The sequence below is a fragment of the Acanthisitta chloris genome, unplaced genomic scaffold (genome assembly GCF_000695815.1).
Source record: "Acanthisitta chloris isolate BGI_N310 unplaced genomic scaffold, ASM69581v1 scaffold6196, whole genome shotgun sequence".
In the NCBI taxonomy this organism is placed as follows: domain Eukaryota; kingdom Metazoa; phylum Chordata; class Aves; order Passeriformes; family Acanthisittidae; genus Acanthisitta; species Acanthisitta chloris.
The window spans coordinates 27,355-39,748 of record NW_008678585.1 but is presented as its reverse complement, the minus strand read 5'-3'; the positions used below and the strand labels follow the sequence as shown (position 1 = coordinate 39,748).

Here is a 12,394-nt window from a genome sequence, read left to right as displayed (position 1 = left end):
AGTCTGAAGCAGAACTAACACTTCTCTCGTATTTACAACTGTCAGAGAAGTGTTCAATTAAGGTCTGCTTTAAACTTCATAATCCAAAGTATTGTAAGAGTCCTTTTTCTTCCAACAACTTGTCAACACAAGGCTGACATCCGGTTCTATCAGTCAGTTAAAGAATCTGTGCAAAAATGATTTAATTGGATAGTCCTGAAGCAGGTAATTTTACTAAGAACTCAGACATTGAAACAATGATTCCTGTTAAAGGGACACCTACACTAACCAGTGTTCAAGTGCTGATTAAACTACAAAGTAATGTTCCCCCAAATCTTACTACAAGGAATTTTCTCACACATTTTGTTTTGTCAAAATGAAAGATTATATGGCAAATCTGAAAGTCAGTCCGTAATTTTTTTTGGGGTGTGGGTTTGGGTTTTTTCCCCCACACATTATGGGAGAAGGTCCCTTTAACAAGGAAGGAGATAGGTATCACTTAATGAGGATGTGGGAATGGAATCTGTACCTATGGGTAAATGGCAATGCGTTCTGGGTTGGTTCAGCCCTTGGTTCTGAGTTCTGCGTCACTTCTGGCATCGCTCTCTCGTCGTCTGTCCCGTTAATACTTTCCGGCGTTAAGGGAGACTGAATATCCCCTCCAGCTGATTCCTTAAAGCAAGACAAACGACACATTAAAATTACAAACTGGCATGCTCAGGAAGGCTATGTGCATACAACCACTAACATTAATTCTTAAATGATACACGAATTTCAGGCAGTATTAACATGAGGCTCAGATTTCCGACATCCTTCGTGGTCACGTTTCATCATGTGTGTTTAATACAGAAGTGTATTACCATAAGATTCACATTATCTTGTACAAGACACAACTGACCCTATGAATTCCTTGCAAGTATCCATCTCTCCACTTAATTACAGACCTCGCTCTTACCTGGTGTGTCATTCAGCCCTCACCCTGATACACAGTGGGTGACTACTGGCACCCAGGATTCTTGTCTCATACTTTATATTCTTATCCAGTGAAACAAGCAATTCTAATCCTTGTTTCAAAATCTAGCTTTTGTACTGTTTGTTAACAAAAATAACCAGTGGAAGGACCACTTGTGGTACATTCACAGCTTCACCTATGAGCCACCTGCAAAGAACACTTCTTCAGCAGAGTACAGGTAAAATTTCTGTAGCCATGCTAGCCTGGCCTAGCTCTTGCTGGTCGTGGTATTATCTGGGAAGGAGAATATTCCAGCTACACCCAGATAGCTTCCTCTGTGGCTGTGTAATTGGACACCTGAAAAACTTAAGGGCTGCCTCCTGCAGAAGGCATTGTGGTGGTTTTCATGGCCCTTCATCATGCCAACATGGACATTTGTACATACAATTAAGTGCGGAAGGAGAACAGAGCTGACAAAATAAAGAGAAAAATGAATTATTTTATACAAATTATATGGTCCTGTCTATTATTATCCCCTGATAGGACAGACATTTGATAAACAATTTGCACTGACAATCAATGAAAGCCTTTATGGACCTAAACGCTTCTCTCCTATTTCCTCTTCTTTCCAAACTGCACTAGTCTAAAAAATTACATTCCACACCCTGTAAAATCTGGATCACAGAATCATAGAATCAGCTGGGTAGGAAAAGACCTCCAAGATCATCAAGTCCAACCCTACTGTCGTTACTAGACCATGGCGCTAAGTGCCACATCCAGTCTCATCTTCAAAACCTCCAGGGACAGTGAATCCACCACCTCCTTGGGCAGCACATTCCAATGCCTGATTACTCTCTCTGTAAAAACTCTCTTCCTAATATCCAACCTAAACGTCCCCTGGCAGAGCTTGAGTCTGTGCCCTCTTGTCCTACTGACGGCTTGTATCTTTAAGATAAAATTCCTAAAACACTGCTATTAGATACATAAAATCAGAGCCTACTTATTAAAATGTTTAAAGCATGAATGCACAAAAAAAATTCAGTAGAAGGAGAAAAAGTGCAGGTTCAACCTAGGCTTATTTTTCAGTAAAGCACTTCCATAGACTTCTAATGTAAATGAAATTCAAGTAGCAAAAATTAAGGCAGACAAACATCACAGTCTATCTAACACCTAAAGGATCATGGCCTGAAAATTCATGAACAAGAGAAGCATCAGTTTCTAGTGTGTATCACTTCCACAAATAATACAGGTTAATCAGTGCTTTCACACATTCACAACTACCTCTGCCTGATAAATAATTTATTTGCAGAGAACTTTAATGGAGCTGACTATAAATAAAGCCTCACAGACAACAGAAAAAGCCACTTACACTGAATAAATGTTTTACAAATGTTTGCAAATACTATGTTCCCATTTTATATTAATTAGAGAGAGTAAAAGCATTTTAGAAACACTTGTGAGGTGTGCATCTGTAATTAACTTTTTATTCCACACCACCATAGCTTCACATATCCACTCCAGGGGTTTTTTTTGTGGGGGAAGAAATTGTGGTCAGCTTAAAAAGATTTTTTCATCTTTCCCTTCCAGTTGGTGGAGCAGGTTAAATTAGTTCTAACACTCAACCATACACATACACACTATATGGAAAAAAACAGGGCTTAGATTGAAAATGGCAATTCTTCTTGTAAATCACTTATATATTTTAAGGCCTGGTATTTCCCACTCGTGACAGCTACAAATAGATATTTCACACGTTTGAGAAGAGAGATTAACAGATCTCCTGTGGTAGAAAAATCACTATTGTAACATATATACATTTATGGAACATACTGAACTTTAAGTCACTCACCAGTCCTGACTTACACATAGATTGAGGACTAGTATTTTTATACATGACAAGGAAATGTGAAAGTCTGACTCAGACACATCTTGGTATTTAAGAGTTTGTCAGAGATCTGCACTGTCTAATGGAGCTCTGTCCCAATTAATGGGTGTGCAGGACCCCAGGGATGCCAAGCACTATAAAAATGACAGAGCCTACAGTATCTAAACTGAACAAAACTGGGGTATTCATCAAAAGATGTCTTAACTTTCAACATTTTATAAACAAAACACATGCACTCAAAAAAGAGTCTTTAAAGTCAAACAAGTAGACTTTGCAGCAGGGATCAAGCCACCTTTTAATGGCCACTAAAATAAGTAACAGTAAAAAAGGAGGAGTGGTTCTAAAACCAGAAAAAAAATGAAACCCAGTCCAGCTTGCTGTTGACTATTATACTGTCTCTTCATTAACTATTCCAAATACTCCCCTGGCACAGCTGTTCCTCATAGTGCTTCTCTGTTTAGTACAGTCTGACTGGCAATGGTGTAAATCTGCCAGCTACTGATTCAGACACCATAACACATGTGAAACGTTCCAGTATAGACTCCCATAACATCCCAGAAAGACACTTTCAGTAAATTTTGTACTTCTACAAAGAAAAAGGCAAGAGGTGATAAACCATTTTGCCAAAACCAACCCATTCCTTGTGCTGAAGATAATGTGATTCTAAAGCTTTCCAGGCAATAGCTATTCCTAACAGTCTGCATAGGAGGAACTCAGCACCACAGACAAGGCTATTTTGAGTAAATTACTCAGCACACAACTTCAGAAACTAACAAAGGTCTTAATCTGAAATGACTGAGGTAAAAACAACTATCCAAGTACAGTCTTGTTTAGAAAAAAAGAACAACGATGTGCAGATTCCAGTTGATTGGGGTGAAACCTCTTAAGACTGATGAGATGCAACTGCATACTGCACAAACTGTTCTGTATGGTTCTGTACTTAAATTACTTAAGGTTTAAAAATGGAAAGAAAAAAAAAGTGCGGGGGTTGGTGGACACAGTTTTCAGGCTATTGCTTCATGCAGCTCATAAACTCCAGGTCAAAGTGTTGGTCTTCAAGTGCATAAGCAAGTCTGCAACTGAGAATAGACCATGAGTGGCTTGTCACTACCAGATACATGACGTTATGAAAAGAGCAAAATCATTCCCTATATTAAAAGACGGATATAGGCGGTGGCAGAGCAGGCGAGCTAGTATTTCAGTTTTATATAAACAAGACAACAGCACTGCAGTGTTACCACCTAAGGCTGAGTCAAATGCACACCAGATGGTGTGCCTATGTGCATAGGTGGTCTTTGAAGTCCCAAACCAGACAACTTCTTTCTAGACCAAAGCTTCCATAGTATAGATAAAGTGTGTACTATTATATTAATCCATCTCAATACAGATGGGTCAAAAGTACAAGTACTCTGACACAGACACAATGCATTCCTCTTCATTTCAAGAAAGCACTGTTCACTCAATGGACTTAACAAAGGAGCATCTCTCTTGTAATTTGCTGATCTAGGCCACTGTTGCTCTCTGGATAAGTTAAGGTCTTTTTATAGCCAAAGTAAATGGTGATTTTATCTATTATCTGATATTATGGGAAGTTAAAGCAAAGCCTGCTGGTAAACAGAACAGGCAGCACTAAAGAAACAGTAAGAATGCAGAGTTTAAAATTAGCAGCAGCATAGCTTAAGGGAAAAGGAACTGCTATTAAGTAACTGCAGTTTAGGCTACACATTTACTTTCTGCTATGTTTCACACACACAAAAATTCAAATAATATATTCCACCAGATGAAACAAAATACCACAAAAAATCCCCACAAAACTCCACACCTCAGCAGTAGAAAATTTTATAATGCTGCAAAATTAGTAAATGTTGAAAATCACTGAAAGAGAAGGAGAGTAATCCAGTTGACTCTTACGTCAACAGTGGGCTTGACAACAGAAGCAGCAGTAACACAAGGATTACAGAACAAGTATGGCAGTGAAGAGTGGGTGCAGGGTTAAAGAATTAGTCTTTGATGCCCATTTCTTTCTTTATGCAATCCTTATAAAAATGTTCAGGTATGACTTTTAGGGTCACCTTGAGATGATTCTCTCAATGACAATTCTTTATTTCCATTTGAATTTTATGTACACAATTAATTCCACCTCATACATAATTGCCCTACTTCCTGGCCATTTAGGCACTTTATAGGACCAAGAATTTGCTAAAGCTCCTAACACCCGAGAGAAGCAACCTAACTTCAGTGGACTTTAGGCAAGACTGTTCTGAAGTTTTAACATGGCTCAAGTCTGCCAAGTACTTGAACTACAAATACATATTCAGTTTCTGAGGTATTTCTGCTGTTAACTCTTGCTTTCTATTTCTCAGCAGTTTCACAACGTTTTGCAGGACTCGCATGTACCAGTAGTATTTGCAGGGTTACACCAACTGACAGTGAACAGCAAATACCTTGTGCAGTGTAGAGGTATTTGAATAGATTCAACCTTTAAGGACATACTGAGGCAGAAAAAAAGCACATGTACTTTTTCTCTTTTAGAATTGTGTAGCAGAGAGGGTGGGCAATGTACCAGACCCGGTCCTTGAATTAACTGGTAAATAATAAGGACATATTTTATAGCAGAACAAAGAAAAACATTTTGTCTAGGTTTTAAGTTTGATGTGTATGTTTTCCACTTTTGACAAGCAGTATCTTCCTCTTATTAATCTAATGCAGAAAGGTATCTACAAGTCCGAGACAGTAGAAAGATTCAGAACTCTCACATGCTGCCTCACAATGCCCTTCCTGTCAGTCCTGTCACAGCTTCATAAAGAAGCCAGGCTCCTGCAAAGTCTGGACTGATCACTCAAAATATCTCCTTCCTCTTCAGCTCGCTCTATGTGCAATGGATCACTATGAAAAAGGGAAAGAAGAGCTATAAAATGACTGAGAAAGGCAACACTTGAATTATTTGCCCTGCAGCCACTTTTTGGCAGATGATGAAAATGACAGCAAGTGCTCCGTCAAACGTCTCTAGGGTCCCACCTTCCTTTCTCAGTACCAACCACCCATCTTCCTCCCAGTCATAAACCTCTTTGAATGAGCCCTAGTGGCATACAAGTGCTGCAGTTTGCCATGATGCCATTGCTTCTTCTCTGTCCCAAACTCCAAAGTTCTTGATTCAATTCCCTTCTCTCTGGGGAACTAGTATGTGAAGACTACTATGCTGATGTGTCAGCATTTGCTCTAACTGTATTATTCAGGATAATACACTAGCTTATCAACAGTGTGAAAAGCCAAAAGAAGTAAGGCCTGAATAGGAAATTATTCCTAAGTGTGCCATAATCAAGTTGCAGCCCTCAACAGGCATTATAGACTCACTCAGCGTAACATTTCTGTAACTGCCTACAGTACAAAATGTTAGGTTTCAACTGTGAAAGGAACTCTATACAGGAAAATGAACAATATTATTAACTCATACAGTTTAAGAGAAAGTTTTAACTCTGAGCAGCTGCTAGATGAAAGTATCTCGTCTCTGAGTGAGTACTTCAAATTTAGTCCAAATCAGGCAATAAGTCACTCAGTTTGACAGTGTCAGATTTAACTTGAGAGTTCAGAATATCAATCAACAAGTTAAAAGATAATAAGAGTAATTTTTTTTGCTGTATCATCAAGTAACTGGGAGGCCTGACCGAAGCACTTCACAGTTTCTAAAGTCAAGTGTCTATTATCGACAAGTGGGTAATATTGAAATACTTACTTTCATTATCTCTGTGAAATTTATCAGAAATTCAGAGACAGTCAAGAAAACTAATAAAAAAAGACTGCTTTATTTCTCTTCTGTTACAGTAGAGCAAGCAGTTTCCTGTTAATAGCAAAAGCCAACCCAGCACTTGGGCAAAATGCCTACTGGGAAAACAACACAAGGTTGGTTCATTGTGTACATTCTTCTGGTTTCCACTGACTTCTCTTGGAAGGACACCAGATGCAGCTTTCTGGCGGCAATAAAACTCTTTGTACAGCATGTTGCAAACTGCCTGCCATGCTTGTTCCACCAAAGATCAGAAGCACACTACAGTGCAAAGCACCAAAGAGATGCACTGATTCAGTGAATGAAGACTTCCCAGAAAAAATCTCTTAGCTGCATTAATCCTGCCCAAGTCAGGAACCCGTACTGCAGTTTTAAATCTGCTGCATTCTCCAAGAGAAGTTTCAAAGCAATATTTAACACTGACTCATAAACACTGGTAGGGGGGAGGGAGGCAGGACAAGAGGGGCATAAAAGCCTCATGCAATTTCTTTTTTCAAAGTGAATTCAAAGTATTCATAATTAATTTTAGGCATGACTAACGCAAATGTGAATAAAGTAACTTGTCCTCCTATTAGGCTTATATTAGCCTACATCATGTTTTGAGATACCTTTTATAAACTCTTCTTGTACATCGTGGTTAACTGTAATAAAACTTCAGACCAGCATGTGAATCTGTCATCTTCCTTCAACACATTTCACAAGAGAAAACTACACAGCAGGAGATAAGTAAAAATAGTCTGCTGGTTTAACTTCTATTTTTGTTGTCATGACTGTTCTATAAAAGTTATTTACAGTGCACCACCTGAAGTTTCGTAGAGACAGGAGGAAAAAGTACAAAAAGTGTTTACTACAGATTCACTTACATAACCATGTTTACTCATTTTCTTGGGAAAGCTCAAAGAAAGGAATAGAAATAAACAAAAGCCCAATTTTATCTTAAAGCAAGTCCCTTTGACACTTCTGCAGTGTATGTGAAATGAATTCTTAAGTCTTCTTGACACTTCCAGCTGACTGATGAGAGGACTCGCAGTAACTGAGAAATATCCTGCTCATTTTTAATACATGTGTATGTAAGATACAATACAATAAGTAGACAGATATGAAGTACTGTACTTGAATCAGGCAAAGAGACTCACTTGAGAGGGTGTACTTGTTAGCTCCATCTTTTCATGGGATTTTTCCTTTGCTATTCGTGCAGCTTCTTTGAATTCCTGAAATTTTTCAGCAAACTGAAGGTACATATGTTTAAAGGGGAAAAAAAAGAGAAAGAGTAGGCGTGAAGTAATACATTACATGCAGAACAGAATGCTGTACTTTGCATTTTACAGAGTCAAATCCTGTCAGTAGAATCTTTTAATTTTTTTCTCCTTATTAGACACTTGTTTAAATGAGTTACACAGTGATATACCTTTCAGACACAATGTACACTGTTTACATGTCAGGAAAATTGCAATGCACTGAAACATGATCTGCTGCTGATGTTCAAAAGAAAAATACTCACCTCAGAGATGGCTAATAATAGTGACAAGTTGCCTTACACAGCTGCTTTCAAACTCAGGTTTTATACTCCACCTAACAATAAACTGGTTGATTTTGTGATTCTGTGAAATAATCTGGTTCTGAAGCCTACTGTGGCCACCATTAGCCTATAGCCCACAATGGGCTTCAATTCTCTCATGACTGAAACAATACTCAGTTCTTCCCTAATTTTAACTGCATTTATAATTTTAGTAGATAATTAGGAAGGCAACAGTGGAAAAACTGAGTCAAATTCGCCTCTTGATTGCTCACTGACATCAATCAAGTTAAAGAAAAATTCGCTGAAAGAAAAACTTGCATATACTGAACACTAAATCAAAGATTTGCACATGGAACTGCCATATGAAGCTTTATTTTTATGCTGCAAGTTCCTCTTCCAGAAAATAGATAAAGCAGCAATTTATAAACACATACACCCTTAAACTTGAGAGATTAAATCAATTTATTAAGAATAAGACCCTGGTTTCTCCGGCTAGAGAAAAATTTGGCTTCATGTATCTCATCTTGACACTGAGCTAATTGCCAAGCATTTGCCTTTGTGTCCTAATGCTTTTATACAGAACACTATCTTATGATGATCAGCTCAAGACTGAAATGATTCTGCAAAAACATTGGGAGCTTCACCAACAGCTTCTAAATCCCTCTGGCAGCAACATATAGAGAAATTGTTTTGCACTCGATGTCTTTAGAAGGTACAAAGGCCGTTGTGTGACACAACCTCCTCAACTATTTTCAATCAGAACACCACTTACTATGCAAGACCTAAAAGTCCTTAAGGTCTTCAAAACTTCTCCTGGTAGGCTACTAGTATTTGATGAAATGTAATTTTTTTCTACTGTATTTCACCTGTCAGGTTATTTAAAAGCTTATTTTTTCTTTAAGTTTAATCCAGTGTCGAAAAAATCTCAGAACAGATCATAAAATTCACAACAGATCACCAGAACTAGATGAAAATTGTTAAGACTTGTATATAAACCTCACAATCTAATGGGTAACCTAAAAACCTATCAGCTTTCAGACCAGAGAATTGTTAAATGGAAAACATGATGCTGGGGCTTAGAATAAATGGCTGCAGACATACAAGGCAATAAATGTAATCTTCTGTATCACAGCAGTAGACACTGTAAAAAATGTATAATGGATCAATAAATAACAGCATTCTAAGAAACAGCCAACAAGTCCAATTTAGTGGAAATTTTCACAGAGTTTCTAGAATTCCTTGAGATAGCTGCTGGAAAACAACAATTTCTGGATAAAATTCCTGAATAACAGAGATAAGGTGTCATGGTATGAATGCAAAGGTTCTCTGGAGGGCTCAAAATTTTAAGGAAAAGATGAAAAATTGAGGCTCTTACAAGTATCTGTGGTGGCACCTCCATTTAGTATACTCCTTAAGTTTTATGGAATAAATCAGGTCAACTAATTCAAAGGGGTAAGACAGCAAACCTTAAAAGGAGTATTTCTTGCCATACATCAGGATACTATCAAAAGCACAGACATATTCTGAGTTAGAAAGTCATCTTAGTGTTCCCTGAAGATCACAGGACATTCTGTTTCTCCTACTGCAGCAGCAAGAGAGACTCTGCTAACAAATCCTGATCCTGTGAATGGAAAATTCTTCAGCATAGGTATCTGCCATGTATTACCAACCTCTGATGGAACAGTCCTGAGGTGAATTTGTAATCTAACATATTGAGAAAAGGTCTAATGAAGATACAAAAATGTTTAGTCAATTTTCATCTATACTGTTTGCATGTGGCATTGACTAGAATGCCATTACTTTTCTCTCAGATAGTCTCACTCTACTAATTCTCAGCCAGAGTAACTGTACTGAAAGGGGTTAGCTCTGTTGCACTCTACCCTAGCAATTGGTTCATGACCAAAAAACAGTACAAAAGTCAAACATTTACTATGAGATCAGCAGACAATGATGTGAGAATAAACAGTTTACTTTATCTGCTCTGATTATCTGCATCATTAACCTCTGGAAATCAGTCACAGACTAGACCAGGGGGATTTTAGTGGTTACAGGCTGTCTTCTGCTCTCTGGAACTTGAAATATTTCACTGGTGGCCCAGAGACACTACACACAACAAGGCTGTTCACTTAAGGACTTTGATAAATCAAGTACAGAAAAGATGTTCCAGAATAAATTTTTATGACAACTTGTAGAAGCAATCTGTTTCCAAACAAATCCATTAATCCCTAAATGCAGTTTATTTGTTAGCCTTATTAGTAATATCCAGTTGCACCTTGAGCCCTAAATTAGATTTCCTGTCCTGAAGTGTTAAGAGTATCAGTGTGCTCTGGTAAACCTGACTATGCCGCCAGTGCACAGAACTGAGAGTTATTAATCTGAGGGAGAGACAAAAGAAGAAAGAGAATATAGATGTGATTTCTCTAAAGCTACACAGCAAATCTAATTCAGCTTTTATCATCCCAAGACAAACATATCTACCAATTCCAGTGACTGAACAGACTGTAGTCTAAATAATAAGTTTTCTCTCCCCCATCAGTATGTTTGTCAGTTCTAAAATAACACGGTAAGTTTTACCTTCAGAAATTTTAGTAGCAGCAATCAGCAACTGCAACTCATGTATCAGTTTGATAATTAAGATGTAATACAACAGGAACAGTTTGCTGAAAAGGTTCTGCAGATTCATCACCACAAGCTTCAGAAAAGGTTTGTGACTTGGTATTTTTCTCAACAGATTTGCTTGTTCTCCATAAAACACAGCAATCTGAGGAAGTGCTAATCAAAAAAAACCCACTTAAAATATCTACTGTAGCTTTTCGGATTAATTTTTCAACAGCAATATAGAATTTTAAGTCAAAGGCATATTTAAAAGTCTTGGACATCAGCTTGAGGGCAGTGAAAAGAATAGGATTGAAACAACTGTAATTAAGAAGGTGATTAAGTACCACAGAGAGAGAGCAAGAGAAGAGCTGAGGATAAGACAGATTAAAAAAGTAATATATTTTCACTGGCAAGGATAACCTAGTGTCTAAAGTCAGGCAAACATCAAGTGTTCATGACTACAGCAGGATGCTTTGCCTTCAAAGAAGCACACTGTGATTAGGGAAAAAGAGCTGGTCTGTGAGAGAGGCAAACTAGACTAGCATTTATGTTAAAGCCATTGAAATATTAAGAGAAGTTATTACCATGTTGGTAAGAAAGTGCCTCACACACACCTATTTAACTGAGTGACAAAATTTCCAAGCTCACTGAAGCAATCACAGGTGCACAAATGCACATGCAATACTAGAATCATTCACAATTTGTGTTTCTTTGTGGAAAGCAAAACTATCTGATTATGAAAGGAAGAAATCTTACAAGTTTGACAGTTGCTCAAATAAAATTGATTTACTGGGACTCATTTTAACAGTTTTCTAGCAGGCCCATGCTCATCCTTGGGTAGTGACAACTACTTTCTCCAGAGGGCTCTTACGACTACTCTCTAAACAAACAGCCATCATTATTCCTTACTTCAACACGGATTATGCATTCTTTTCATAGCACTTGGGTGCCCAGATCTTTTGTGTATTTCAAATATGAAAATTCTCTGCTTCACGTGGACACAAGCTCTTGAACGGAACTGAAATTCCTCATCCGAATTAAAATGACACTGGCTCGTACAGGTTCCTGGACTTGCCTACCAGAGCAGCAGCAAAAGCAATAGGCATTGTAGAAAGGGTGCTCAGAGGAACTATACCATCAGGTGGAGAAACAAGGATTACTGCTTTCTTTGCAGTAAAGTGTACTGCACAAGCAGACTGGAAAAGAAACCCTCCTGTACAGCACAGAGTTTTTTTAGCAAACATTTCAGACTGTATTCTATTAGAAAATGCAGTTTCCTTTTACACTGAGTATATTTCCCACTAGTTTTACTTTAAGCCTTCAGACTTTGAAATATCAGTAATTTGATGCACTACATAGTAGAAAAGTGAAAGACAATGCAGCCTAAAAGACAAATATGCATTTGAAGACTACCAGTAATTTTTTTCCTAGGAGATATAAATACAGAAGAAATTCAAATTGTTTACTTTTTAAAATTCTATCATGAAAAACTGCAGTGAAAGAATGATGTAAAAAAAACCACAAAACCCAAAATCCTAATAAATCAATAATAAGAAAGCATTAAATCTCCTTCCTTTCCTCCATCAGTTAAAAGAAGATTTGCAGGTATCACACTTAGTCCTGTGTTTTTACATTATAAGGATCAAAATAGAACATTTTTGGTAAATTATTTTTGAG

At 37.6% G+C, this 12,394-nt stretch overlaps 1 protein-coding gene across 1 annotated transcript in view; it reads right to left on the bottom strand.

The window, feature by feature from the left end:
• Positions 1-474: 474 nt before the first annotated feature.
• The window catches only part of LOC103804335 (homer protein homolog 1), a gene marked incomplete at its 5' end in the record, with an annotated part of 19,169 nt that continues 7,249 nt past the window's right edge, over positions 475-12,394 (bottom strand). The window contains 2 exons of the mRNA XM_009076944.1: positions 475-651; positions 7,737-7,829. Of these exons, the coding sequence (XP_009075192.1) occupies positions 475-651; positions 7,737-7,829 (270 nt within the window). The remainder of the gene's footprint in view (positions 652-7,736; positions 7,830-12,394) is intronic.